Here is a 24,504-nt window from a genome sequence, read left to right on the forward strand (position 1 = left end):
CAGGGTAACATAGATGACGAGGGAGGGTTCTTTTATTTTTTTTTTAAAGATTTATTTATTTTTTTTTTATTTATTCGACAGAGACAGAGACAGCCAGCAAGAGAGGGAACACAAGGAGGGGGAGTGGGAGAGGAAGAAGCAGGCTCATAGCGGAGGAGCCTGATGTGGGGCTCGATCCCATAACGCCGGGATCACGCCCTGAGCCGAAGGCAGATGCTTAACCGCTGTGCCACCCAGGCGCCCTGATATATATCATTTCTTACCCTCATTTGCAGAGGGAGAAGCTGAAGCACAGAGATTAAGTAATTTGTTCAAGTTCATAGCAAGCGGAGGGCCAGGCTTTGAACCCAGCAATCTGGCTCCAGAATGCTCTTAGCCTGCTACATCCTGTCTCAGATTTCTCGTAGGCATATTTCCCTGTGTTTCATATGACTGTGCCTCATTCTTTTTAATGGTCACATAAGGGTCTAGTTATAGATGAACTATCATTGAACTCTATCCTGTTGGTGTGTTTGCCTCTCATATCTATCTCCAGCCTGTCCCCAGGCACCTCCTCAGTGTCCCACAGGTGCCGCACTCTCAATTTTAAATCGATTCAAATTGAGCTCATCATCCTCCTACCGGCGCGTCCTCCTGTGTCCCCAGCTAAGTGGCACGCCAGCACCCACCAGTCACCCAGGACAGAGGCAGGAGCCAGACTGAGAGGGAAAAAGTTAAGTAAAGTAGGTTCCAAAGAAGAAGATGTTTGGGTCAGTGGCATAGGGAAGGGTTTGTCTTGCAAAAGAAAATAAAAGGAGGGGGGGATAGCTTTGGACATCTGGAGGAAACAGGTGGGAAGAGGGAAGATGGAAGAGCCAAATTTAGGCTTCTGGGTTCTTCGCTGCTCATCACCAAGGCAACTACGTTGCTACGGCAACGGCTAAGGCAGCACCGCCTCTTTCAAGTACCTCGTGGGCTGCCGTCACCTCCAAACCCCAGACACTTCCGCATGGGGGGAGGTGCGGGCCTCTGGGAACGGTTTAGGAAGGCGGGAATTACTGCCACAGTAGCCAATCGAATGGGGCCTGCGGCGAAGGACGCAAAGGAGGGGTCCGGACTTCTTTGGAGCTCGCCAAAGGGTGTCGAGAAGGACGGGCTCCAGTAGGGGCAGAGCGAGGAAGGGGGCGGGACCCGGGTGAGGCCGTACGGGGGCGGGACCCGGCGAAATACTGAGAGGATCCGCCCAGTTTCGCTGTTACCCAATAGAAAGCCTGAAAGCCTCTCAGGACTGTTAGGGTGCCCAATGAGCATCGTCGCCAGGCCCCGGGGCCAGGCGTACCGAGCCAATCAGCGGCGGCGGTGGGCGGGCGCGGGCGGCATAGGCGGTGCGGTGGAGGCGGAGCGGGCTCTGCGGCAGGAGGGAAGATGGCGGACGAAGAGAAGCTGCCGCCCGGCTGGGAGAAGCGCATGAGCCGCAGCTCAGGTGCCGCGGGGGTCGGGGCTGGGGCGGGGCCGCGCGGGCCCGCGGAAGCGGGGCTCGAGCTCGCCCCTCGGACGCGGCGCCGCCGCCCGATTCCCGTGGGGTCTTGGCTCCTCCGCGTCTTCTCAGGGTAACGGCCCGGGCCCGCCCCGTGGGGGCTGCGAACCTCAGGAGCGGGGATGCCGGAGGAAACTGAGGCAAGGGGCGGGGCCTGAGAGACGCAGCGCGCTGCCCGGGGGGTGAAAGGCCGGTGATCCCGCTGCACTCCCCCGGGTGATGGCCGTGGCCCTGCCGATCTGGCTGACACATTTTGGCCTGATGCACCTGACGTCCCCGGGGAACGTCTCTGCACTCCGCTGGGCCCAGGGGGCACCCCGGGAAGGACACCCCAACCCCATGCTCAGGGCGTGGCCCCAGGGTGTTGCTCGGCCTCGGGTGCACAACCTACTCCTGCTAACCCGCCTGCCATCCCCACCCCATCTAATGCGGAGTCGGTCTTATCCGCCCGGTGGTGTTCTGCCTGCGGATGGACCCTGTGCTGGGAGTCCGCTTTAAGGCGTATCCACAGTTATAATATCAGTAATAGGGCACGTTCTTCTCACCGCTCAGCATTGTGCCAAGTGTGTTTTGTGTTCTCTCTCTGAATGACCACAACTCTGGGAGATAGGTAGTTATTACCCCCATTTTGCAGGTGAGGAAAGTGAGGTCAGAAAAGTTAAGGAACTCACCCAAGGTCATTCGTTCCAGGTGGTGGGGTCTGGATTAGAAGTCTGACTGCAGAGCCCCCTGCCCTTGTCACTAAAGACTAGTGAGTGAGGAGGGCCCAGCATCTCGCCGCACTGCCTCCATAACCCATAAAAATCAGAGTCACAATGATTTCTGTTAATTGAATGCCAGGCCTCTGATGAGCATTTCCTGTATATCATCACTGTTCTCCACAGTAACCCTGTGAAGTTATGTCCTTAATTCTCTCACTTCACCCCCACTTTTCAGATGAGAAAGCCAAGGTTCAGGGAGACAGAGGCCATTGCTAAGGTTTTAGAGTCAGTCACTGGCTCAGCTCTCACCCACCCTGCTCCAGGCCTGCAGCATGAATCTGATGCTCTGCCCAATTCTGGGCCCCTTCTCTTGCCATTTCTGCTTGATTCCACCCTGGTGGTTTTCCTCAGGGGTGACATCAGCTCTTCATGGTGCTGGGTGCAAGTCGTCCATGCAACCCAGGCAAAATCTCAGCCCCTGGAATCATGCCGGGGCTCCCCTGGGTCCTACTTCAGTCTTCTCGCTTGCTGCCTTCACTCCTTCCTTCTCCTCAGGCCCTGGGTGACGTCTGGCCCCCCAGGAGTGCTGGTCCCTAGTTGTGCAGCAGTGTGCACTGGGTGCGGGTTAAGAACAGAGCTTTTGTGTTTGACAACCTGGGTATAATTCCTGCCTCCATCCATGTGTGCCTGGAGCCGAGTGTACACTCAGGAAACATTACCAAAGACCTGGAAGGCGAGGCCTCATTTCTGTCATCTATAAAATGGAGATGATCGCTGTCACACTCCTAGTGTGCCCTAGGCACTACCCTAAGTGTGGTTAAGAGCTGCGAGCTCACTCATTGCTTAGAACAACCCTACAGGCAGGGACTGTTGTTAATCTGCATTTTACAGGTGACAAAATCGAGGCCCAGAGAGGGTAGCTCACACAGTGAATGACAGAGGTGACAGAGCCAGATTTAAACAGGCAGCCTGGCCACTGAGTACATGCTCCGAACCACTCCCTGCCCCCTCCCCCCGCCCCAGTTTCCTCTCTCCTGTCACTCTGGGTTATTTTCCTCCTTGAAGTCACCCATAACTAAAGTTATTTCATTGTCTTATTTGCTTGTCTGGTGCCTGTCTGTTCCAACACCTAGAATGTTAGCTCCCTAAGGGCCTGTAGCACGTGGTGGACACAGTGGATTTGTTGAGCAAAGGCGTCCCGTTGGCCAGTGCCTTCTTCTGGCCTCAGGGTGGTGGTCTTTGAGCAGGTCCCAGCTGAGCCCCGCCTGCCCCTCCTCCAGGCCGGGTGTATTACTTCAATCACATCACTAACGCCAGCCAGTGGGAGCGGCCGAGTGGCAACAGCAGCAGTGGCGGCAAAAATGGACAGGGGGAGCCCACCAGGGTCCGCTGCTCGCACCTGCTCGTCAAGCACAGCCAGTCACGGCGGCCCTCGTCCTGGCGGCAGGAGAAGATCACCAGGACCAAGGAGGAGGCCCTGGAGCTGATTAATGGTGAGCAGGGCTGGAAACAGGTTAGGGGGAATGTATGTGTGTGGAGGGGTGTCCTCTCCTTGGGAGCCAGAGCCAGCCTTGTAGAAATCACATCAGACCCTGCACCCCCGCCAACTCAGCTGTCAGTGTTGGCTGACACAGAAGTGCCTGAACGTGACACGAGCCTGGACCACACAGATGCCTCTTCTTTTTTCTTTTTGTCTGGCATTCGAGGGTGAGCCAGGTTAGGAGGGGAGGACCCAGCCTTGGGGGCTGGCAGACCTGGGTTCCAATGGTAGCTATGCCCCATAAGCTCCAGGACCTTGGGGGACTTGGATAACCTCCTTGAGACTCAGTTTTCACCTCTGTGAAATGGGTGTTGTCACATACCTGCCCCTGAAGCCCATTAGGCCAGTTCAGTGAGATAAGAGTGTTTGGTGACCGGTGGGCCCTCAGTCAGTGGGAGCCGTTGTTGATGGTAATGACATCAGGCAGCGTTCTGGGGCACATGGGCGGGTGGGTCGGGAGGGAGGTTGGAAAGGTCGCAACAGAGAACTTGCTAGCAGAGTCAGTGACTTACATCTGCCTGAGAAAGGAGGCTCTTCCTGTCCGTTCTGTGTTTCCTCCACACTCTAGGGCAGTGGTGAGTACACGAACTTTTTCTTTCAAGGCCAGATGGTAAATATTTTAGGTTTTGCAGGCTGCACAGCTCTGCTTTGTAACTGATGGCAGCCTGAGATAATACATATACAAGTGGGTTGTGTGTGTCAATATAACTTGATGAAAACAGCAGCATTTTGCCCATTACGGCCGTCAGTTGCAGAACCCTGGTGCAGAGCTGGCTAGCCTGGCAGCCACTACCTACACATGGCTGTTTCCGTTTACATTAATTAAAACTAAGTCATATCAAAGACTGGTTCCTCACACTGGCCGCACTTCAAGTGCTCAGTAGCCACACGTGGCCAGCGGCTGCCCTCTTAGCTCAGACCTAAAACATTTCCATCCTTACAGGAAGCTCTGTTAGACAGTGATGGTCTGGATCTCACATGTGGTGTCCTCATTCAGGCTCTGCCACCACAGACCCCAGACCCGTCCTGGACTGCTCTTAACCCCCATATGACCCAGTGCCTCCCCCAGATCCAGCCGGCCCGAGTGCCCGTCTGGCTCTGTCCAGCCCTTTCTAAACATCTCTGAACCTGTCTTTTCACTTGTAAGATTAGTATTTCGATAATAGAACCTGCGCCTCGTGGGATAGTCGTGAAGACCGTGAGCTGATGCAGTACAGCACGAATGACAGTTCTGGGTCTAGTAAATGTTCTCTGATTGCTGGCGGGCGTGCTGAGTGTTGCTGTGAGCACAGGCCTGGCAAAGCGCACACTCGGTCAGTATTGGCTGTTTTACTGTCGCATCACTTGGTCCAGTATTTGGCCTCCGGGGCATTACTTACACACACACACACACACACACACACACACACACACACACACACGGTGCGATGTCGGGCTTCTGCGAGCCTCACGCCTCAGCGTTCCAGAGAGAAGCAGAATTCCTGCACAGAATCTGGAAGGCAGATTAAAGAGCTCGCCTCCTGAGCTTCGTGAGGACGGGGACTGGCTCTCTTCCCACCATAGTCCCACCACTCAACACACAGCCTGGCCTACAGTCAGTGCTCACGGCCTTGTTTCAGGAGCCAGCAGGGAACGCTGTGCAGGGAACTGAGGGGGATGAGACCCTTCAAGGGCACGTCCCAGCAAGGTTGAGGGGTCCCTGAGTGAGGTGAAGGGTTTGCGTCCTTTCTGGAGACAGCCGGAAACATGGCAACATACGATGAGGGGACGGCCCTGCTTTGCTTTACTTTCAGGAAAGAGCTGTGTGGCTGGAGTGTGGAGGGCCAGGGAAGCAGGAGGGCCCACAGCCCAGGCTGTTTGGGTCGAGCAGTGAGAGGGGTCTGGCTGCCCCAGGGGACGAGGAGGAAGTAGGTGGGGAAAGCCCAGAGAATCACGAGGTGACTTGGGTCTTCCCAGCTCAAGTGGTCCCTGTTCTGAGGCTTTTGGACCCACCAGAGTGGGCAAGAGAGCAGGCATTTGGAGATTGAATGGCAGGAGGTGCCACGACTGGTGGAGGGGACTTGGGAAGAGGGGCAGTCTGGGGAGGGACTCATTAAGTCTGAGGGGCCCACGGGAGAGCCGTTGGGGGGCCAGCTGGGAGAGGGTCTAGATTCAGCAGAGAAGCCAGACCAGAGACGGAGACCTCTGGGACAGTCTTGGCAAGAGATGGCAGGAGGCTGAGGCAGGAGGGCGTGGGGAGATGTGAGCACGGCTGGGAAGGAAGGCTGTCAGGCCATGGGGACTGCCTGGGAGGGGTGAGGGTGCCTCCCGGTGTCCAGGATGGACAAGCGTGCACCTGATGGGCTGATACTGTGGCGGGAGCCTGGGGGTGCTGAGGTCAGCTTAGGTCTTGGAGAACGTGGATTGAGGAGGTGCTCCCAGGAAGCAGCCGGGCCCTGGGGCCTGACCCTAAGTCGGTGCAGACTTGGGCAAGTTAGCAGGGGCTGGACGCACAGACCTGCACAGATGGCCTGGGGGAAGCCATGGGAGGACCTGCCGCTACAGGCAGTGCGACCTGATGGGTGAGGGAGGGGAGAAGGAGCAGATGCTGGAGAGGTCTGGAGGCAGAATCAGGACGGGGTAACGGGTTAGCTGGGCGGGGTGGGGTGAGGGCAGAACCAGTGTGGCTCACCCTGGAGTCACACACAGATGGAGCCTGGTGCCAGCCATGTGGCCTTGGCTGCATCAGCTGGAACGGGGGCAGGACGGCCATGAGATCCAGGGGCCAACCAGCGGTGGGCTGCTCAGTAGAGCGGTGGGCTCAGTGCCAGGCGCTTGCTGTCTACACGGGACCCCAGTCATGCAGGCATGTGTGGTCGGGGGCCAAGGTCCGGACAGAGCATCTGCTGCTTCCCTGAAAGAGCTCTGGGCAGCCTGGTGGGACTCAGATGGGATTCGGGAGCCTGGTGGGCCCCACATGTAGACTCTTCAGTGACCTTGGCCTTGTTTACTCAGTGTCTTCAGATGGGGCTGGGACAGGCCCACTCGGGGGTCATCAGGAGAGCACAGTGAGACAGCCTGGGCCGTGGTATGTTCATAACCAGACACTCATGTGCCCTGTCAGCAAGCTTGGGGCATCTGGGCCTGGTTTTCTCTTCTGTGAAAGAGGATGTTCCCTCTGTCTTGGGCTTGTTCCAGGTGATCAGGAGATCAGGATTGGGGCTCGGATCTCATCAGTACCCGCTGAGGTCTAGTGCTCCGCACTGCCCCGAGGGTTTGGGCTGCCTGCAGCAAGAACCAGTGTGTCCGTGTTTTTGCTGAGGCTCCTTTTCCTCTGCAGCTGCTGGGCTGTGGCCAGGCCCTGTCAGGGATCTGAGGACAAGCTGCCTGTCATTGTTGGTGTCCTTGTCTAAGGAGGCCAGGCCCTGGAGAAGCCCTCTCCGCCTGCTCCCCATCCCTTCAGCCCCACATGCCCAGGGCCTGAAGGTCCCAGGGAGGCCTTGGTGTGAGCAGCAGTCCCCTCAAACATACTCGTACCCAGGGTCTGAGGGTCAGTGAGCACCTTTGGCCTAGTGTCCCCAACCAAGCTCGGTGAGTCCCTTCCAGCCTGCTGGCTTCAGGCTGGCTCTCTGGTCTCTCTGGGCCCCTCCCGCTGGATCTTGGGTCTTCTGGGACGGCAGATCTAATCCTGTCACCTTTTTCTCTGTCCAGGCCCCTTCCCTAGTTTGTCTCTAAACCTTTTTAGGGGCGCCTGGGTGGCTCAGTCGGCTAAGCATCCAACTCTTGATTTTGGCCCAGGTCACGATCTCAGGGGCGTGAGATCGAGACCCACGTTGGGTTCTGTGCTGGGCGTGGAGCCTGCTTAGGATTCTCTCTCCTTCTCTCTCTGCCCCTCCCCTTCTTTAAAAAAAAAAAAAAAGAGTCAGAGACCACCCCATTTGTTCACTCACTTTCCCCTAAATGTGGTGTATTAGCTCGGGGTGCTATAACGGAAACCACAGCCTGGGTATTTATTTCCCACAGTTCTGGGGCTGGAAGTCTGAGATGAAGGTCCTGACCAAGTCACTTTCTGGTGAAGACTCTCTTCCTGGCTTGTAGACTGCTGTCTTCTCGCAGTGTGCTCCCGTAGCCTTTCCTGGGCGTGTGCACATGGGGGATGAGACATGGAGCTCGGACACTAATCCTATGGGATTGGGGGCCTCCCTTATGACCTCATTTAACCCTGATCACTTGCATGAAGACCCATCTCTAAATATAGTCACATTGGGGATGGAGGCTTCAACGTATGAATTTGAGGGGACACAATTCAGTCCCCAACATACGGACGGACAGCTAGTAACCATCAGAAGCTTGCTCTGTACAGGCACTGCGCCAGCAGGAGCTACCCCTCCTGTTAGCCCTCCAAGGTGGGAGCTGCTATCATTAGCCCATTTTACAGGCCAGGCAAGTAAGGCTCCGAGAGGCAGTCAGCCACCACGGTCACCAAGCTCAGGAGGGATAGAGCTGAGGTCTGAATGCGACAGCAGGGGGTCCAGAGTTTGGCCTCCTCGGCCTCAGAGATGCACTGAGCAGGCCAGCCTGTGATCTACCCACAGCGACAGGTGCCCTTCTGTCATGCAGCTAGTTTCAGGGGCTCCCGAACTCCCCGAAGCAGGTGGGAGTTCCCTGCTTCAGACTCGGAGCTCCTTGAGAGGCCGCCCCTGGGTCTGCCTCTCTCTCAACTGGAGCCCCGTTGGATGGGTGCCATCTTGGTGAGGGGTGTTGAGGCAGGCAGGCCAGACCAGGGCATTGCCTGGAGGGCGGCAGGGGGCGTCTGGTAAGTGCTTCCTTTTCTCCCCATCTTGAGCCTTTTGATCTGAGGTGCACAGAGAAAAAACATGAGGTTCCGCCGTTCCGACCTAAAGAGCGGAGGGTGGATCCTTCTCCCTCCTTCCCCGTGGCCTGTTTCTGTCTCATTTATTCATGAATTCCTTCAGCATTAGCGAGCATCTGTTCTGTGCACAGAGCTGGGTTCAGGGAACACAGCAGTGAGCAAGGCCAACTGGTCCTGCCCTCCCAGTATGAGGCGGGTGACAGACACACAGACAGGACACTGGCAAATGCAGGGAGGCACTCACACAGTGGGGTCTTAGGAAGGACTCCTGGGTGAGGCCAAAGGACAACAAGCAAGCTTCCTGCGGGAAGAGACCATTAAGCAGAGGCCTCAAGGTGGTGGGGGCAGAGCAGGGCTGGGAGAAACCTCCCCGGGATGGGGTAATACCGAGCCGAGGGGATGCACAGGGGTCTAAGGGTCCCTTTGCATCTTGGCTTGTGGCCAGATTCCTGCAAATCAGCTTCTAGAGAGGAGAGATCAGAAAGGAGTGGTTTTACTTTTTTCATCACTTGAGGCTCCTATCCAATCAGAATGTTTTCTGAGTGTTGGCTGGTCAGAGGAAGATTTGGGTGCTGTGAACAATGGCGGGCAAAAGCTTGGCTTTTATTTGATTTTTTAGGCTGATCTCTGTCTGTGTGCCTTGGCCAGGCCATCTAGTCTCGGGGATCCCTGCAGACTCACGGCCCCAGCTCTGGAGGCTGCGGCCAGTTGGTGCTTGTAAGGGGCTCGGGGCAGGGCCTGGCGCTGCAGGTGCTGGGCATGCGCGGACAGGTACCGCGGGGAGCCCTGTGTGTTCAGGATCCCACGGCCACTGGATCAAGGTCCAGACAGAAGGGAGACGAGGAAAAATCTCGAGGCTGCCCAGGTGAGGCGGAGAGATGACCAGAAGTCCAGAGAGCGGAGAAGGAGTGGGGCCTTCATGATCTCTGCTTCAGGGTGGATCACGGGTGGATGCAGCTGGCACAGGGGCCCCCTGGCAGCCCCAGGGGCATGTCCAGCCACACCAGGGCATTACAGGCGCACACCACCACTGCCCGCGGAGGGTGGGGCTTGTGTGGCGTCGGCGAACCTTTCTCACCAGGCAGCGTATCACACTGATGACCAGACCAGACAGACACATACAGGCGAGGGAGCCCAGGGATGGGCAGATCACACAGAAACAGGGAACCTTATCACGGAGATGCATAGCCCTCATGGACGGGGAACTGTGACAGCAAGTGACATCTGTCAAGGTGTGCGTGCCAGGCACTGTGCTGCGTGTCTCTGTGGCCTGTGGGCAGGTGACTGATGGTTCAGAGGCAAAGGGATGGGGAGAACATGATGAGTGACGGGGACATGGGGAAGGCAGAGGTGATGGGGCCAGCCGCGGAAGCAGCCAAGCAGATCAGCTACCAGGACACTGGATGCCGCCGTGCTGCGCAGTAAGATGGGCCGATAGGTGTGTTGTCACGCTTGTGCTGTTTCGATTGTGGTCCTAGTGAGGTTTGTACTAGCTCAACGTCCAGCAGATGTCTGGGCCTCAGAGCACCAGGGAGATTAGCCAGCAGTGTCCCTGTGGTGCTCAGACAGGAGCAGTGGACGGAAGTGTCACGGAGTGTTGAGAAGCCCACCGGCAGGTATGACGGGTGACCCTCACGTCCAGTGTGGGCTGGGTGGGTGTGCGAAATGTCCCCAGGAGAGTAGCTGCCTGGGAAGCCATGTGGGATCACCTCAAGGTGAGGGGCCATTCTGGTGGTTGGGGCTCGGTATCCTGGGAGCCCACCCAGTGGCTGTGCTGGTCCGGCGGGAGGACTCATTCATGTGCTAGGGCAGCTGGTTGGAGCAGGTGGGGGGCATTTAGGGGAGGAAAGGATGGGTTCCGGCTCCAAGGGCTCCTGCCTGGACTCAAGAGCCAGTAGGGGCTCTTCCCGCCAGGCACACACAGCCCTCCTGCGCGCTCTGCTCCCCACATGCTGCCCTTGGCTTCCCTGTCTCCCGCCCCGGGAGAATCAGTACCCAACAGGGACAGTTTGTGCCACACAGAGGGTGAATCCAGTGTGATGCCAGCACACCCTTTTAGGGCAGCTGAGAGAAGAACTGTGTCGCCTGCCTCTGGGGCCATAGCCCATGGGAATGACACGTGTCCCACCTAGGCTGCGTTGTGATCTCTTCACGACGCCCCAGGAAGCAGCCTGGGCCTTCCTCCAAGTTGATACATTGGACAACTGAGGCCCAGGGGCTGAGGATTCAGCCGACTCCTGTGGCAGAGCTGGCCTGGTGCCCCAGCCTCCTGCCTTACTCTTGGAAGCCTCTAGAAAATTTCCCCATCACTGCCCTGGGGGATCTTGGCGGGGACTCTGGGTCCCAGTGTCTCTTCAGTGTCTGCCCTGTCTTCTGCTCTCCTCCCCAACAGGGCCTGGAGGTAGATTTTTTTTCCCCCAAAGTATGTGTTGGGGGGTGGGAAGAGGTCACGCTGTGTTCATGTTATGTTGGGAGGGAGAGGGGCTGGAGGAATGGGGTGTGAGACCAGCACTGAGGCCACCGTGGGGTCAGGGTGTGCACGCATGTTGGGGGGCCGGCATTCGCGGACGTGTGTGAGGCATGTGTTCCCACGTGCGGGTGTGCGAAGTAGGGCAGGGGTTGCATGCCTCCCTTCCGAGGGAAGAGCCACCCTCCGCCTGGAGCCCTCCACCCCACCCTGCCCTGCTTTTGATGCAAGGTCTCCCTGCATGTCCCCGTGTCGTGTCTGCCCACAGGCTACATCCAGAAGATCAAGTCAGGAGAGGAAGACTTTGAATCTCTGGCCTCACAGTTCAGCGACTGCAGCTCGGCCAAGGCCAGGGGAGACCTGGGTGCCTTCAGCAGAGGTGCGCAAGGAGCAGGCACCGTCTAGCCCTAGAGGAGCCTCGGTCNGGGGGGGGGGTGGACAGCCCCGGCTGCACAGGCCTTCAGGGTCCACCAGGTGGCAGCATAGTCCCGCAAGCTTCAGAGGGACTCACCCTGCTTGCGGGGTGGCAGGGCTGCAGAGCCTTCTGCCTGGTGTCCTTCCCTCCTGCGGTGGGGAGTCGGTCTGGGGGTCTCTCTGGGCAGTTGTCCCCATCATGGACCCAGCAAGGTGGGTACTTGCTGCCGTTTGCCTCTCCTCTGGTTGAGGGGTATAAGGCTGAGTCCTCTGAGAGCCCCAGGGCCCGTCCCCAAGAATGCCCCTCCCAACACCACCCTCCGGAGTGGGAAAGCAGGGGTGAGGGGAGGAGTTTAGGCCTGTCTGGCTCAGGCAGTTGGAAGGGAGGAGCAGAGCAGATCAGACCACCTCCTCTTCCTTTCCCCCCCTCCCCCCTCCATCCTGGGGTCAGCAGAGCACCAGGGAGGGGCCCAGGATGGGCTGAGGAGCGTGGGGAGAGCCAGCAAGGGGCTGGCAGCTGCCCGCCCGCCCCAGGAAGCAGGCGGGACGGATGATGCGGCAGGGGCTGGCAGCGGGGGCCCTGGGAGATGAGTTCATCACTGAAATGTGCCTCCCAAGCGCACGGCGGCGGCAGCCGCTCTGCCTGCCATCCCTCATGCTGTCCTCGGGCTTCCTGGGGCCTGCCTAATGGCCTCGCTGCCCCGCTGACAGGGCCATAAACCGCGAGATGGATGAGCATGGGGCCCAGCATAGGTGGGAGCCCCATCTGCCCGCCCCACGTGGGTCTGGCCTGCGGCCGGGCCTTGATCCCCACACGCCACCCTTCCCGTTTCCCCAGGTCAGATGCAGAAGCCGTTTGAAGATGCCTCCTTTGCGCTGCGGACAGGGGAGATGAGCGGGCCCGTGTTCACGGACTCCGGCATCCACATCATCCTGCGCACGGAGTGAGGGTGTGGGGGGTTGGGGGGCTCAGGCCCGGCCTGCAGGGGCGGGTGGGGCGGGACGGGGCCGGGCCCACAGACTCTGCTCCCTGCTGTCAGCCGGCCAGCGGGTGCCCCTCCCTGCTGACGTCACAGTATTTATTGTTCCCAAAATGGCGGAGGGGAGCTCTTCACGAGTGGGGGCTCCCTCTGCCCCCCGCTGGGGCTGTCCCTGCCAGACTCCTCTCCCCTTTAGGAATTGACTTCAGAAGGGCAGGTGGGTGGGAGGCTCCCAGACTGAAAGGGTGGGGGTGACCTGTCCCCAAGAGAAGGCCTAGTCAGCTGAGCTGCCCCCTGTGTCCCTCCCCGCCACCCAGGCCCAGAGTGGGGCAGGACGGCCTTGTTTCTGGTTATGCTCTGTTCCTCTCTTCGACTGCAAAAAGCAGATGCTCCACGTGGGGCCCGGGCTGCCCACCACCTTGGGGCCCTCACTGAGGGGCAGTGCAGCCCCCTTCGCACCCTTGATTAAACTTGGAACCACTGCTGTGCTGTCCTGTGTCTCGTTCCCTCCCTGCTGAGGTGAGGGGGGAGCTGTCAGGAGCAGTCGTCTTCCGCCATCCCTAGGGTCCAAGTATCCAGGCTGCATTTCCTCCCCGAGAAGCCTCCCTTCATCCTGGGCCTGGGGTGGGTGTAGGGTCTGAGCAGGGAAGTGGGGCGCCAGTCAGTGTCCCTGGTGCTTCGACTTGGGTGTTTAAGAACGTTCTAGAATGCAAGGGCAGTGCCCTGACCTCACATCTCTGGATTCAGCAGGTCAGGGTGGAGCAGGGGATCTGCCAGGGATCCTTGGAGANTCTCTGGATTCAGCAGGTCAGGGTGGAGCAGGGGATCTGCCAGGGATCCTTGGAGAGCCAGACTGAAGCCCCCCTGCCCTGGGTGCCCTCTGCGTGCGTACACATGTACACACACACACACACACACACACACCCATCCGTATCCTACACACACACACACCCCCCCATCCGTATCCTCTACACACACACCCCTCTAGATGTAAGCCACTCCCAACTAGAACAGGGTACATCCAGCATCCTGAGGCCGGCTTTCCTGTTACCACAAATGCTTCTGGCTGGTTGTTCCTGGGTCCTGCCTCCTTCTCAAATGCTGTTACCTTAGCAACAGGGGACCAGCCAGGAAGGGAGGGGGGCTACTACCAGGTGCCTCTGAAAGTGGGGATCCTGCTCAGCCCTCTGGAGGAGGGAGGCCCTGTACTGGACCATGGGGAAAGGGCTGTCTTGGAGCAGAGGGGATGCCTATGGCCAAGCATGTGGAGGCCCCTCCCAGGGCCTGTGGGTGTGGCCCACCTGCTTTCTGTCACCTCACAGCTACCCCTGTGCTGGGGACTGGGCTGGGGGCCCAGTTCAGTCAAGGGGTTTATGGGCTTAGCCCACTCGGACCCCTCATTTAATGGGAACCAGCCCAGATGGGGGCATGGCAGGCTAGCAGGGCTTGGGAACCTGAGCAAAAGAAGCCCTGCCCAGCCCCACCCCAAGGGAGGCCCCTAGGGCTGTGTCTCATAAACAGTCACCTGGGCCAGCTCCCATCTGGCTGGTTTCTAGAGCAATCGCTCTCTGCTTGCTGCCTGCCAGAGTGTGTGTCATTAGGAAGGTTTAATGGGCTTCCTCTCCACTCTGGCAGGCTGGGAGGGGAGGGGCGGGCTGGCTGCACCTCCAGGCAGAATCCCCCATCCCCTGTGGGGCAGGCAGCAGCACCCCTGTTTGCACCAATTCTTTAGGTGAGGGAGTGATTACACGCCTCCTGACCCCTGGAGCCTCTGGGAAGGAGCAGAAACGAAGGGGGTGGACGGGGGGGCTGAGACTCTCCTGGGGGGTGTTGTATATTTTCCCGTGTGGGGTTGACAGGAAAATGGTCTTTGTGGCATTCTCTGTCACTTCAGGCATCATGTGCGCATGTGTGCACGCGTGCCCCCAAGCATGCATGTGGCCATGTGACTCTGGTTATCCCTAGGTGTGTGTCCTGGGTGACACTAGGAAGTCCCCCTGACTGGGTGTGACCATCTCCCTCCGTGGACCTCCTTCCTTTGTGTAGCTGTGCAGCGGCCAAAACCCAAACACAAAAGAATGTCGCTGTTAGATAAATGTGCCCCGGAGTCCACTCAGTGTCAGCGTGATGCATGGTTAAGTAGCTGTGGCTTCCCTCACCTGCTCCACATCCCCACCCACGGCCTCCTGCCTGGAGGTCGCGTCCTAAATCCCAGGCCTTCTGGGTGGTGACAGCGGTGCAGTCTTCCCTCCTGTCCCCTCAATCTGGCAGTCTGGCGGTTCCCAGCCCAAAATGCCCTGGAGCAGGGGTGGGGGGTGGGGTTCCAACCTTCTGCCACGTGCACCCGCTCAGGCTTCTGTGGCCACGCGGCAGGCTTGAGATGGATCACCTCAACTTGGGGTAACACAGGCACTGCCCTGCGGGCTACAAAGCTTCCCCACTGTAGCCAGGCCACATGTCCATGGGGCGGCAGAAGGCAGCCTAAAGTGCACAAGGATCCTGGCCTGGGACTGGGACGGGGACGGCGGGAGCGGGGCGGGGGGCTGTTTCTCCTGCCCATCCTTGGTCAGAACAAAAGCGACAAACACAAAAGCAGCAGGAGCACTGGGCCTGCCTCTGTGTGTGGGAGAGGGAGAGGCCGGTTATGATGCCAGGTGCTTGGGGCATCTCTTGGAGGGCCCGCGTGCAGGGGTGACACGCACACCCACACCTAGGCCTGTGTTCCGTGCGCATCTCCAGGGCCGGGTCTGTTTTGGACCAAGACGGAACTCGACAGCCCTCGGTCCCGGACCTTACTTTGGGAGTCGGAGAGACCAGTGAACCACTCTCCACCCGCACCGTGCTCATCTGAGGGATTTGCCTGCAAATAAATCCCTACAGGAGGGCTGGGCTGCAGAGGTTGTAAGTGTCCCCCAACTCTGTGCCTTTCTTTAAAGCAGGTACAAAGTGCCTCAGTGGGCTTATGCAGGAATCGGTTCTTTTTCAATGTCAAACCTGTTCATTTAAATGGAAATTAATTGCTTTTCTTGAAGATTTCTTTAAAAATTGGTTTTAAATGAGTGCATTAGGCAGTCCCATTTATTATTCATTGGTTTCATTTGCAGTATGGCCCCCGTGTCCCAAGTTCCCGGAGATGCCGGCAAGGAGCGGAGATGATTTAATCAGAGAGGCCATTAATTAGAGATGGGCGGGGGGAGGGTAGCTCCCAGAAGAGCTGCTCTAGCTTCCTCCATGGTCTCAGGGGGGTGGGATCTAGGCCCCTGGGGCTCTTTACATAATATTCCTCTCCAGATTGAGTGGGGGCCATGTGGTGGGGTAGCGTGGGGGTGGCAGTCAGCACTACGTCTCTTCCCAACCACCAGCCCCAGAGGCAGCTCTCCCCACTCTTGCAGTCCGCCTCACCTTGGCCACCAGGGATCTGACTAAAATAAGGCCCCCATCTGTTCTTCCCCTTCTGTGCCGCCCCACTCCCCACCTTAGTCATATTACCAAGGCTCCTGAGGAATTGGCCTCTTCTCGGCTCCCTCACTCTCCGTCCTGCCGCCCGTACTTCCTAGCTCTTCCTAGCTTTGCCGGTCCTTCCCCTGCACGAGCTCTGGTCTTCATGTTGGGGCCCATCTCTGCCCAAGCCCCTTCCCGAGAATGGGCTCCAGGCGGGGGGTCAGCTGAAGGCACCCAGTGCCCCTTCAGGCTGTTTCTACCTTTTTGGTAGTGAACTTAGAACAGGTGCGACTCATTTAAAGTGATTTTGAAATTACAAAGCAAAAAGAGAAAAGGAAAAATCTTGAGTCCTACTCTCTCATACCTAAATTCTTAAAAGCTGCCAAATCATTAAAAAAAAATTTTTTTTAAGTTGCTAGATGGCTCAGTGATACACCAGCATGATCAATGAATGAAAAACCCATGATGGAGAGGATTCATTTGAGCCCTGTTTTCATCGTTGTGATAGAATTCTCGGTTGTTTGGATCAAATTGCCTTCAGACAAATTGTTTTCAAACAAAACTTTGGATTGGGTCTTCTCACCTGTCTTCCCGAAGAGCTCGCCCTGCCATGCCACCCACCTAGCCCCCAGGCTGGGCTCCCCTGCCCTGGTGCACACAGTTTGCGGCCTAGGGCAAAGGGGGCCCCCCGCTGGGATGGGTCTCCAGACTCACACTTAGCCTCCACCTTGCCTCCTGCCCACTGGGACACAAAGAGCAACCAAAGCCTCAAATGTCAAAGGTCCCGTTTATTCCAGCAACCTGGAAAGAAAGAGTGTAAATAAAAAAGGAAACCGATCCATGCACTCAACTCCTTGAAGGGGAAGAGGGGACTTGGAGGGAGGGCTGGGGGGATGGGTGGGAAGCAAGGAGGGAGGGGAAGGAGGGAAGAGGGAGAGAGAGCGGCAGACAGGGAAAGAACTGGGGAGTCAGATCCATGAAAAGAAAGGGACATCAAGAAAAAGGCGGAAAGAGTGAAGTATCAAAATCAGAGACGAACAAGAGAGAAAAGACACAGAGAGAGAATGCACTAGTAGAAATACAGGGGCAGAGAAGGAGAGCCTGGAGAAAGGGAGGGAGAGAAAAAAAGTGGACAGGAGAGGGGAGAGGGGGCCCACAGAGACAGAAAGCTAAAGGGACCCCCGGCCTCCCAGCACTCCCGGGCTGCCTGGGCTCCCGCAGCCGCTAGGGGTCCCCCGCGGTGCTGATGACGTGGAAGAGGGTGACATTGTAGAGCACCTGGTGGCCGTTGTTCCAGGTGTAGAGGGCGCGCTCCCGGGGGTTGTAATCCAGCATGGAGATGTGGGAGTACTGGTTGTGGAAGGGCACGTCCGTGTACTCGTAACTGGACGTGTTGGTGAAGTAGGCGAAATAGACCTTGGCGCCGGCCAGGTGCGAGTTGGTCACGTAGAGCACGCCGCAGATCATGAAGGCCTCGCCGGCGCTGCGCTTGGGGTAGCCGGTGTCCCAGGACCGCACGACCTCGAGGGTGTGCGGGTCCAGCCGGCTGACCACGATGTTGCCCGCGTTCTGGTTGGTGGTGTACACGGCCCAGAGCCCGCTCTCGTCCACCATGAAGTCCATGTCCGAGAAGCCGCCCCAGGAGTAGGGGAAGGTGTTGTTGTAGCCGGCCCCCGGCAGGCTCCTCTGCACCAGCACGGAGCGCGAGCGGAAGTGGTACTTGACCACCACGTTGCTCTGGTACTTGTTGTAGAACAGGGAGCCGTTGTACACCACGTGGCCCGTGCCTGCCCACGGCTGCGGCAGCAGGTGCTGGATAAAGTTCTGGCCTTTGATGAAGTCGCCCAGGGTGCGGAATTCCAGGACGCGCCGGCCCTTGTAATAGCCATCCATGTACCAGACCTACGGGAGAGCCGCGCGTCGCTGCGGGGCCCACCGCCGCCGCCCAAACGCCCCCGCGGCCACACAGGAATCACGCGTGATCACGGGGGGATCCACAGTCACTAAGGGGTCATGAATCAGTCATGGGATGTCCAGTGACCACTCGTGACCGGTCATCGTCCCAGTAATGGGATCATTTGATAAGGAAACACCATTGGTCTTAAAACAGACACTCGCTACCTAAAGATCTGCGGAAATCGCGGTCCCTGGTGGCTCACGGGGCCCAGGTATTCACTGCTCATTGGAGATGGGATGGTTAGTGGTCACTGGACAGGCCTGGGGTGACGAAGTCACTTGAATTCACCCCTGTAGCCACAAGATGACCCGGCCTGCCGGCAGCATCTCCTCTGCCATTGTCACCTACTGTTGCCATGTCAGTCAGCAGGGGGGCGCCCTCATCTTGAAAACTTTCATGCCAACCCTCTCACAACCATTTTGAAGATAAGGAAATTGAGGCTCCGAGACATGAAGGAACCTGCCCAAGTTTCTCTAGCTAAGAATTTGGTGGCAGCAGGATGCGAATCCAAGTCTGATTCTGATTCCCAAACCCAAGGTCTTTACCACTTAATTGAACCACCATAGTCCCTGGGAGGCCAGTGATCAAGTGAGACAGTGGCTATTTACTACCTCTAGTCTGTGACACTCAGTGGTCACCTAGTGACCGATATTAGTCACTAGGATAGTCACTAGGCAGTTAGTGGATGATTCCTGTGGGTCAGAGGTGATGGGCAATCGTGACTGTGGAGACCACTGGGAGTCCCAAGGTCAACAGACTTGGCTATTCTCAGGGCTGGAAGGTCCTCGGTCACCTGGTGGGTACTAGACAGTCGGGAGGGCCAAGGGCCCTGGAGATCCTAGGACACTTCGGGCTGAAGAGAGGCATTGGTGTGGAATTGCTGGGCATCTGTGGACAACCGCAGGCTGTCTCCCCCAGGCTCTGACCTCTGGAGTGGGCAAAATCACTCACCCGGCTATCCGCACTGGGGGCCATTGTGTCGGTCATCCAGGAGCCGAAGCGGGACCCCATGGCCCGAATGGTGATGGGGTTACTGACCCCAGTCAGCTTCCCACAGCCTGGGAAGCAGGAACAGGGTAGATAAGAGTAGAGGATGGGAAGAGCCCAAGCGAGACAAGGCAAGGATGATGTGGTATGATCAAACTGGGAAGAGCTGGGACCAGGAGTGAGGAAGGATCCAGAAATCTGATGGAGTTAGGTTGAGGGTAAGGGGACTGGGAGTCAAGGGTCAGGGCCATTTCCAGTTTTGGGGTCTATTTTAGGCCTTGGGTAGAGAAGTCAAAGGTCAAAGTTTAGAAGTTAGAGGTCAAAATCATGTCCAGCTTCTGGGCACCTAGATGGTATTAGGGTTGGGCGTGGAGGTCAGGGATCAAAGTCAAGGGTCAAGGCATACCCAGCTTCTGGGCGCAGGCATGGAGCCGGGCCTCCAGGGCCATCACCCGCTGCTGCAGGTCCTCGTACCCGTAGGCGCCCATCTCCTCCTGGATGGCTGCAAGGCTGCTGGAGAGATTCCTCACCTCCTCCCGCAGGCGCACGATGGTGCGCGTGTCCGCCTTGTACTGCTCCAGGACTGAGCTTAAGGGCAACAGCTCTGACATCCTGTCCTTCAGCTCCTGCCCACCAAGATGGAATCCTCACTGATCCTAACCCCTGACCTTTGACCCAGGCCTGACCCCAGCCTTAGACCCATAACTTCACCCCTTATCTCTGATGCACACCTGGCCCTTGACATCTGGTCCAAACTAGACCCTGGAGCCGAGCCTACCCTTGGTCCTTCCCAGACAGGACCCCACTCTTAGAACTAACGGACGCCGATCCCAATTCTTCCCTTGACCTCTGACCTGACCCAGAAGGACCCACCTGGAAGCTCTTGGCTGAGAGGGACCCATCAGCGGCCCGGAGTCGTGCGTCCAGGCTTCGCATGAGGGTCTCCATGCTGCGCACATACTGGAGGTCACGGTACGTCCGCAACTCAAGGACCTCCATGGACTGGGAGACGTTCTGGACCTAGGAGCTTGGGAGGGTTAGGGAGAGCCAGACTCCTGCCCTCCCCAAGCCCTGAGATGCCACAGATGAGGCCTGGTGGAGCCGGAGGCCAGCACCCAACCAACTTTCTCCCCTGATCTTACCGGCAACCTCCCACCTGGTCTGGGCACGACCACTTCTCACCTCGCTCCCCTTGCTCCCTGGTCCCCCGGCTTGCACTCTTGCCCCCCCACCCCCACAGTCAGTTCTTCACACAGCAGCCAGAGGGAGCTTTTCAAAAGGAAGACCGGATCACCTTCCCCAGCAGACCCTGCACCTGCCTCCTCTCCGTGTTCATCCCCGGCGACTGCCAGCCCCCTTTCTTCTCTCAGACTCTAAGCTCCTTCGGTCACCAGAGCCTTTCCAGTTGCTGATCCCTCTGCCGGGGGCGCTGTTCCCCTTGTCTTGCCATGCTGACACCCTCAGCCTCAGGCCTCATCTGTAGCGTCACCTTCTCAGTGACCTTCCCTGACCCCCCTGCCTCCAGTAGTTCTCCATCCTCTCTCCCTCACATGGTTATTTTCTTCCCAGCTACAGCTACGACCTGGAACATTCTTCTTCATCTGCCTCCTTCAGGTGAGATCCTCACGGGCAGACCCGCGTCTAGCTTGTCCACAGCAAAATCACCGGGGCCCAGCACCGGCCTAAACTAGATGCTCAGTAAGTACTTTCCGGCTGCGTGAATGAACTGAATCCCCTTGCCCTAGCCCCTCCTAACCCGGCACGAGAACCCCCTGGCTCCCACGTCCACCTGCCTCAGGTGAACTTCACTCGGCTAAGGTGAGCTCTACCTGGATAAAGTGAGCTCCCTGGTGAAGGTGAACTCAGAGACAGCACCGGGTGCTTGTGGAAACACACAGATTTTCCTGAACCCCTGTTCACACGACACTTGGAAGTTCTCAGAAACCCAACAGTCCTACCTTGGATGCCACACACATGTTTATAGCCATTGTCAACAATCAGGGGACCCCACGTGGGTGTCCCAAACTGGCAAAGCAGGGCTGGTGTTGTGGGCAGGGCAGGATCCGGCGGAGTTCGTGGGTCAGAGACCCTAGAGGTGACCAGGATCTCCTGTTCTCTACCAATCCCTCACTTCCTCCTCTGTAGGATGAGGATGGGAGGTAGCTGGTCCCTGTAGCTGACTAATGAGCAGTTCAGCTGGATAGTGTCAAGGGACAGCAATCAATCTACAAAGGGCATCAAAACATCCTCAGGGATGTTTTGAATGGGGACTGTTTTATATCGACCATCGTCAGGAGGGGATGGAATCTCATATGTGTCTTGGGTTGGAGGGTGAGACCCCTCCCCAAGGCACACAAGACACTTTTCTCAGAGGTGAGTCTGGTGAGTTAAAGAGCTGAGTAGGGCATGCATGGTGGGGCCAGGGACCACACACGGGAGACTCAGATGCTGTCTCCCTGTCCCCACACAACACTCAGCTTCTCGAAAGAAGCACTGAATAGATATTGACTAAAATATCCACTTGGAGGGGAGCCGGGTTATCCCCCAGCTCTGAATAACCTGCATGGCTAGATCTGGCCCCCAGCTAGCCTGGATGGGGGCTGGAGGCAGGGTGGGAATTGGGAGATTTTCACAGTCTTCCTGGGGCACCTGGAAGGTTCTTACCTTCTCCATCAGCTGCCGCAGCTCCCGGCTCCGGCCATCTCGGGAGCAGGTGCTCTGTGCGGGGATCACAGCTGTGCAGATGCATTTCCCGTCGNTGGAGTTAGGTTGAGGGTAAGGGGACTGGGAGTCAAGGGTCAGGGCCATTTCCAGTTTTGGGGTCTATTTTAGGCCTTGGGTAGAGAAGTCAAAGGTCAAAGTTTAGAAGTTAGAGGTCAAAATCATGTCCAGCTTCTGGGCACCTAGATGGTATTAGGGTTGGGCGTGGAGGTCAGGGATCAAAGTCAAGGGTCAAGGCATACCCAGCTTCTGGGCGCAGGCATGGAGCCGGGCCTCCAGGGCCATCACCCGCTGCTGCAGGTCCTCGTACCCGTAGGCGCCCATCTCCTCCTGGATGGCTGCAAGGCTGCTGGAGAGATTCCTCACCTCCTCCCGCAGGCGCACGATGGTGCGCGTGTCCGCCTTGTACTGCTCCAGGACTGAGCTTAAGGGCAACAGCTCTGACATCCTGTCCTTCAGCTCCTGCCCACCAAGATGGAATCCTCACTGATCCTAACCCCTGACCTTTGACCCAGGCCTGACCCCAGCCTTAGACCCATAACTTCACCCCTTATCTCTGATGCACACCTGGCCCTTGACATCTGGTCCAAACTAGACCCTGGAGCCGAGCCTACCCTTGGTCCTTCCCAGACAGGACCCCACTCTTAGAACTAACGGACGCCGATCCCAATTCTTCCCTTGACCTCTGACCTGACCCAGAAGGACCCACCTGGAAGCTCTTGGCTGAGAGGGACCCATCAGCGGCCCGGAGTCGTGCGTCCAGGCTTCGCATGAGGGTCTCCATGCTGCGCACATACTGGAGGTCACGGTACGTCCGCAACTCAAGGACCTCCATGGACTGGGAGACGTTCTGGACCTAGGAGCTTGGGAGGGTTAGGGAGAGCCAGACTCCTGCCCTCCCCAAGCCCTGAGATGCCACAGATGAGGCCTGGTGGAGCCGGAGGCCAGCACCCAACCAACTTTCTCCCCTGATCTTACCGGCAACCTCCCACCTGGTCTGGGCACGACCACTTCTCACCTCGCTCCCCTTGCTCCCTGGTCCCCCGGCTTGCACTCTTGCCCCCCCACCCCCACAGTCAGTTCTTCACACAGCAGCCAGAGGGAGCTTTTCAAAAGGAAGACCGGATCACCTTCCCCAGCAGACCCTGCACCTGCCTCCTCTCCGTGTTCATCCCCGGCGACTGCCAGCCCCCTTTCTTCTCTCAGACTCTAAGCTCCTTCGGTCACCAGAGCCTTTCCAGTTGCTGATCCCTCTGCCGGGGGCGCTGTTCCCCTTGTCTTGCCATGCTGACACCCTCAGCCTCAGGCCTCATCTGTAGCGTCACCTTCTCAGTGACCTTCCCTGACCCCCCTGCCTCCAGTAGTTCTCCATCCTCTCTCCCTCACATGGTTATTTTCTTCCCAGCTACAGCTACGACCTGGAACATTCTTCTTCATCTGCCTCCTTCAGGTGAGATCCTCACGGGCAGACCCGCGTAGCTTGTCCACAGCAAAATCACCGGGGCCCAGCACCGGCCTAAACTAGATGCTCAGTAAGTACTTTCCGGCTGCGTGAATGAACTGAATCCCCTTGCCCTAGCCCCTCCTAACCCGGCACGAGAACCCCCTGGCTCCCACGTCCACCTGCCTCAGGTGAACTTCACTCGGCTAAGGTGAGCTCTACCTGGATAAAGTGAGCTCCCTGGTGAAGGTGAACTCAGAGACAGCACCGGGTGCTTGTGGAAACACACAGATTTTCCTGAACCCCTGTTCACACGACACTTGGAAGTTCTCAGAAACCCAACAGTCCTATCTTGGATGCCACACACATGTTTATAGCCATTGTCAACAATCAGGGGACCCCACGTGGGTGTCCCAAACTGGCAAAGCAGGGCTGGTGTTGTGGGCAGGGCAGGATCCGGCGGAGTTCGTGGGTCAGAGACCCTAGAGGTGACCAGGATCTCCTGTTCTCTACCAATCCCTCACTTCCTCCTCTGTAGGATGAGGATGGGAGGTAGCTGGTCCCTGTAGCTGACTAATGAGCAGTTCAGCTGGATAGTGTCAAGGGACAGCAATCAATCTACAAAGGGCATCAAAACATCCTCAGGGATGTTTTGAATGGGGACTGTTTTATATCGACCATCGTCAGGAGGGGATGGAATCTCATATGTGTCTTGGGTTGGAGGGTGAGACCCCTCCCCAAGGCACACAAGACACTTTTCTCAGAGGTGAGTCTGGTGAGTTAAAGAGCTGAGTAGGGCATGCATGGTGGGGCCAGGGACCACACACGGGAGACTCAGATGCTGTCTCCCTGTCCCCACACAACACTCAGCTTCTCGAAAGAAGCACTGAATAGATATTGACTAAAATATCCACTTGGAGGGTAGCCGGGTTATCCCCCAGCTCTGAACAACCTGCATGGCTAGATCTGGCCCCCAGCTAGCCTGGATGGGGGCTGGAGGCAGGGTGGGAATTGGGAGATTTTCACAGTCTTCCTGGGGCACCTGGAAGGTTCTTACCTTCTCCATCAGCTGCCGCAGCTCCCGGCTCCGGCCATCTCGGGAGCAGGTGCTCTGTGCGGGGATCACAGCTGTGCAGATGCATTTCCCGTCGGGGGCCTGGGCCGAGGTATACAGCTGCCAGCCTTCCTCTGGGCTTTGGAAGAGGGTCTGCAGGGAAGTCAGGGGTCAGAGAGCAGGAACTCAGTGGGGGATTCACCCTGCCCATGCTGGGGGAGAAAGAGGACCCAGGGAAATGACAGATGCCTTGGAATGTGCTGGACCAAGTGCTGAATGCCTGATGCATGGGATCTCCATTCCTCTTCAAGGAAAACCATTTTGCAGATGATAAGACTGAGGTATGGGAGGTTAAGGAATACGGCAAGGAATTGAGGGATTCAAGCCCTTCCACAACACAGGAATTCATTCTCTCACTCATGTTCACATGCAC

General features: G+C 57.6%; 2 protein-coding genes across 4 annotated transcripts; one reads left to right on the forward strand and one right to left on the reverse strand.

The window, feature by feature from the left end:
* Nucleotides 1-1,305: 1,305 nt before the first annotated feature.
* Nucleotides 1,306-12,952, forward strand: PIN1 (peptidylprolyl cis/trans isomerase, NIMA-interacting 1). Its single transcript, XM_034657738.1, has 4 exons — nucleotides 1,306-1,462; nucleotides 3,498-3,710; nucleotides 11,345-11,455; nucleotides 12,329-12,952. Exons 1-4 carry the CDS (start codon nucleotides 1,405-1,407, stop codon nucleotides 12,436-12,438), a joined length of 492 nt encoding a protein of 163 aa, XP_034513629.1. The 5' UTR covers nucleotides 1,306-1,404; the 3' UTR covers nucleotides 12,439-12,952.
* A 3,732-nt stretch (nucleotides 12,953-16,684) lies between these two features.
* Nucleotides 16,685-24,270, reverse strand: OLFM2 (olfactomedin 2). 3 transcript variants are annotated; one of them, XM_034657735.1, is made up of 6 exons: nucleotides 24,113-24,265; nucleotides 21,520-21,557; nucleotides 19,729-19,875; nucleotides 19,262-19,481; nucleotides 18,820-18,926; nucleotides 16,685-17,813 (listed from the first exon to the last, which is right to left on the reverse strand). In XM_034657735.1, the coding sequence occupies exons 2-6, from the start codon at nucleotides 21,526-21,528 to the stop codon at nucleotides 17,136-17,138; spliced, it is 1,161 nt and encodes a 386-aa protein (XP_034513626.1). In that variant the 5' UTR covers nucleotides 21,529-21,557; nucleotides 24,113-24,265; the 3' UTR covers nucleotides 16,685-17,135. The 3 variants fall into 3 exon arrangements, with proteins under 3 accessions (XP_034513626.1, XP_034513628.1, XP_034513627.1); XM_034657737.1 differs by having other exon boundaries at nucleotides 21,520-21,613; nucleotides 24,169-24,208; XM_034657736.1 differs by lacking the exons at nucleotides 19,262-19,481; nucleotides 19,729-19,875; nucleotides 21,520-21,557 and adding exons at nucleotides 21,819-22,038; nucleotides 22,286-22,432 and having other exon boundaries at nucleotides 24,075-24,270.
* Between the last annotated feature and the right edge of the window lie 234 nt (nucleotides 24,271-24,504).

This window comes from Ailuropoda melanoleuca, chromosome 4, assembly GCF_002007445.2.
Source record: "Ailuropoda melanoleuca isolate Jingjing chromosome 4, ASM200744v2, whole genome shotgun sequence".
NCBI classification, from domain to species: Eukaryota; Metazoa; Chordata; class Mammalia; order Carnivora; family Ursidae; genus Ailuropoda; species Ailuropoda melanoleuca.

Coding starts and splice junctions, on each gene's coding strand:
- OLFM2 (XM_034657736.1), bottom strand. Junction 22,039..22,285: donor TCTCAGCCAAGAGCTTCCAG/GTGGGTCCTTCT, acceptor CTTGGTGGGCAG/GAGCTGAAGGACAGGATGTC. Junction 18,927..21,818: donor TGCCTGCGCCCAGAAGCTGG/GTATGCCTTGAC, acceptor CCTGCTTCCCAG/GCTGTGGGAAGCTGACTGGG.
- PIN1 (XM_034657738.1), top strand. CDS start 1,405: ATGGCGGACGAAGAGAAGCTGCCGCCCGGCTGGGAGAAGCGCATGAGC. Junction 3,711..11,344: donor GGCCCTGGAGCTGATTAATG/GTGAGCAGGGCT, acceptor GTCTGCCCACAG/GCTACATCCAGAAGATCAAG. Junction 11,456..12,328: donor CCTGGGTGCCTTCAGCAGAG/GTGCGCAAGGAG, acceptor CCGTTTCCCCAG/GTCAGATGCAGAAGCCGTTT.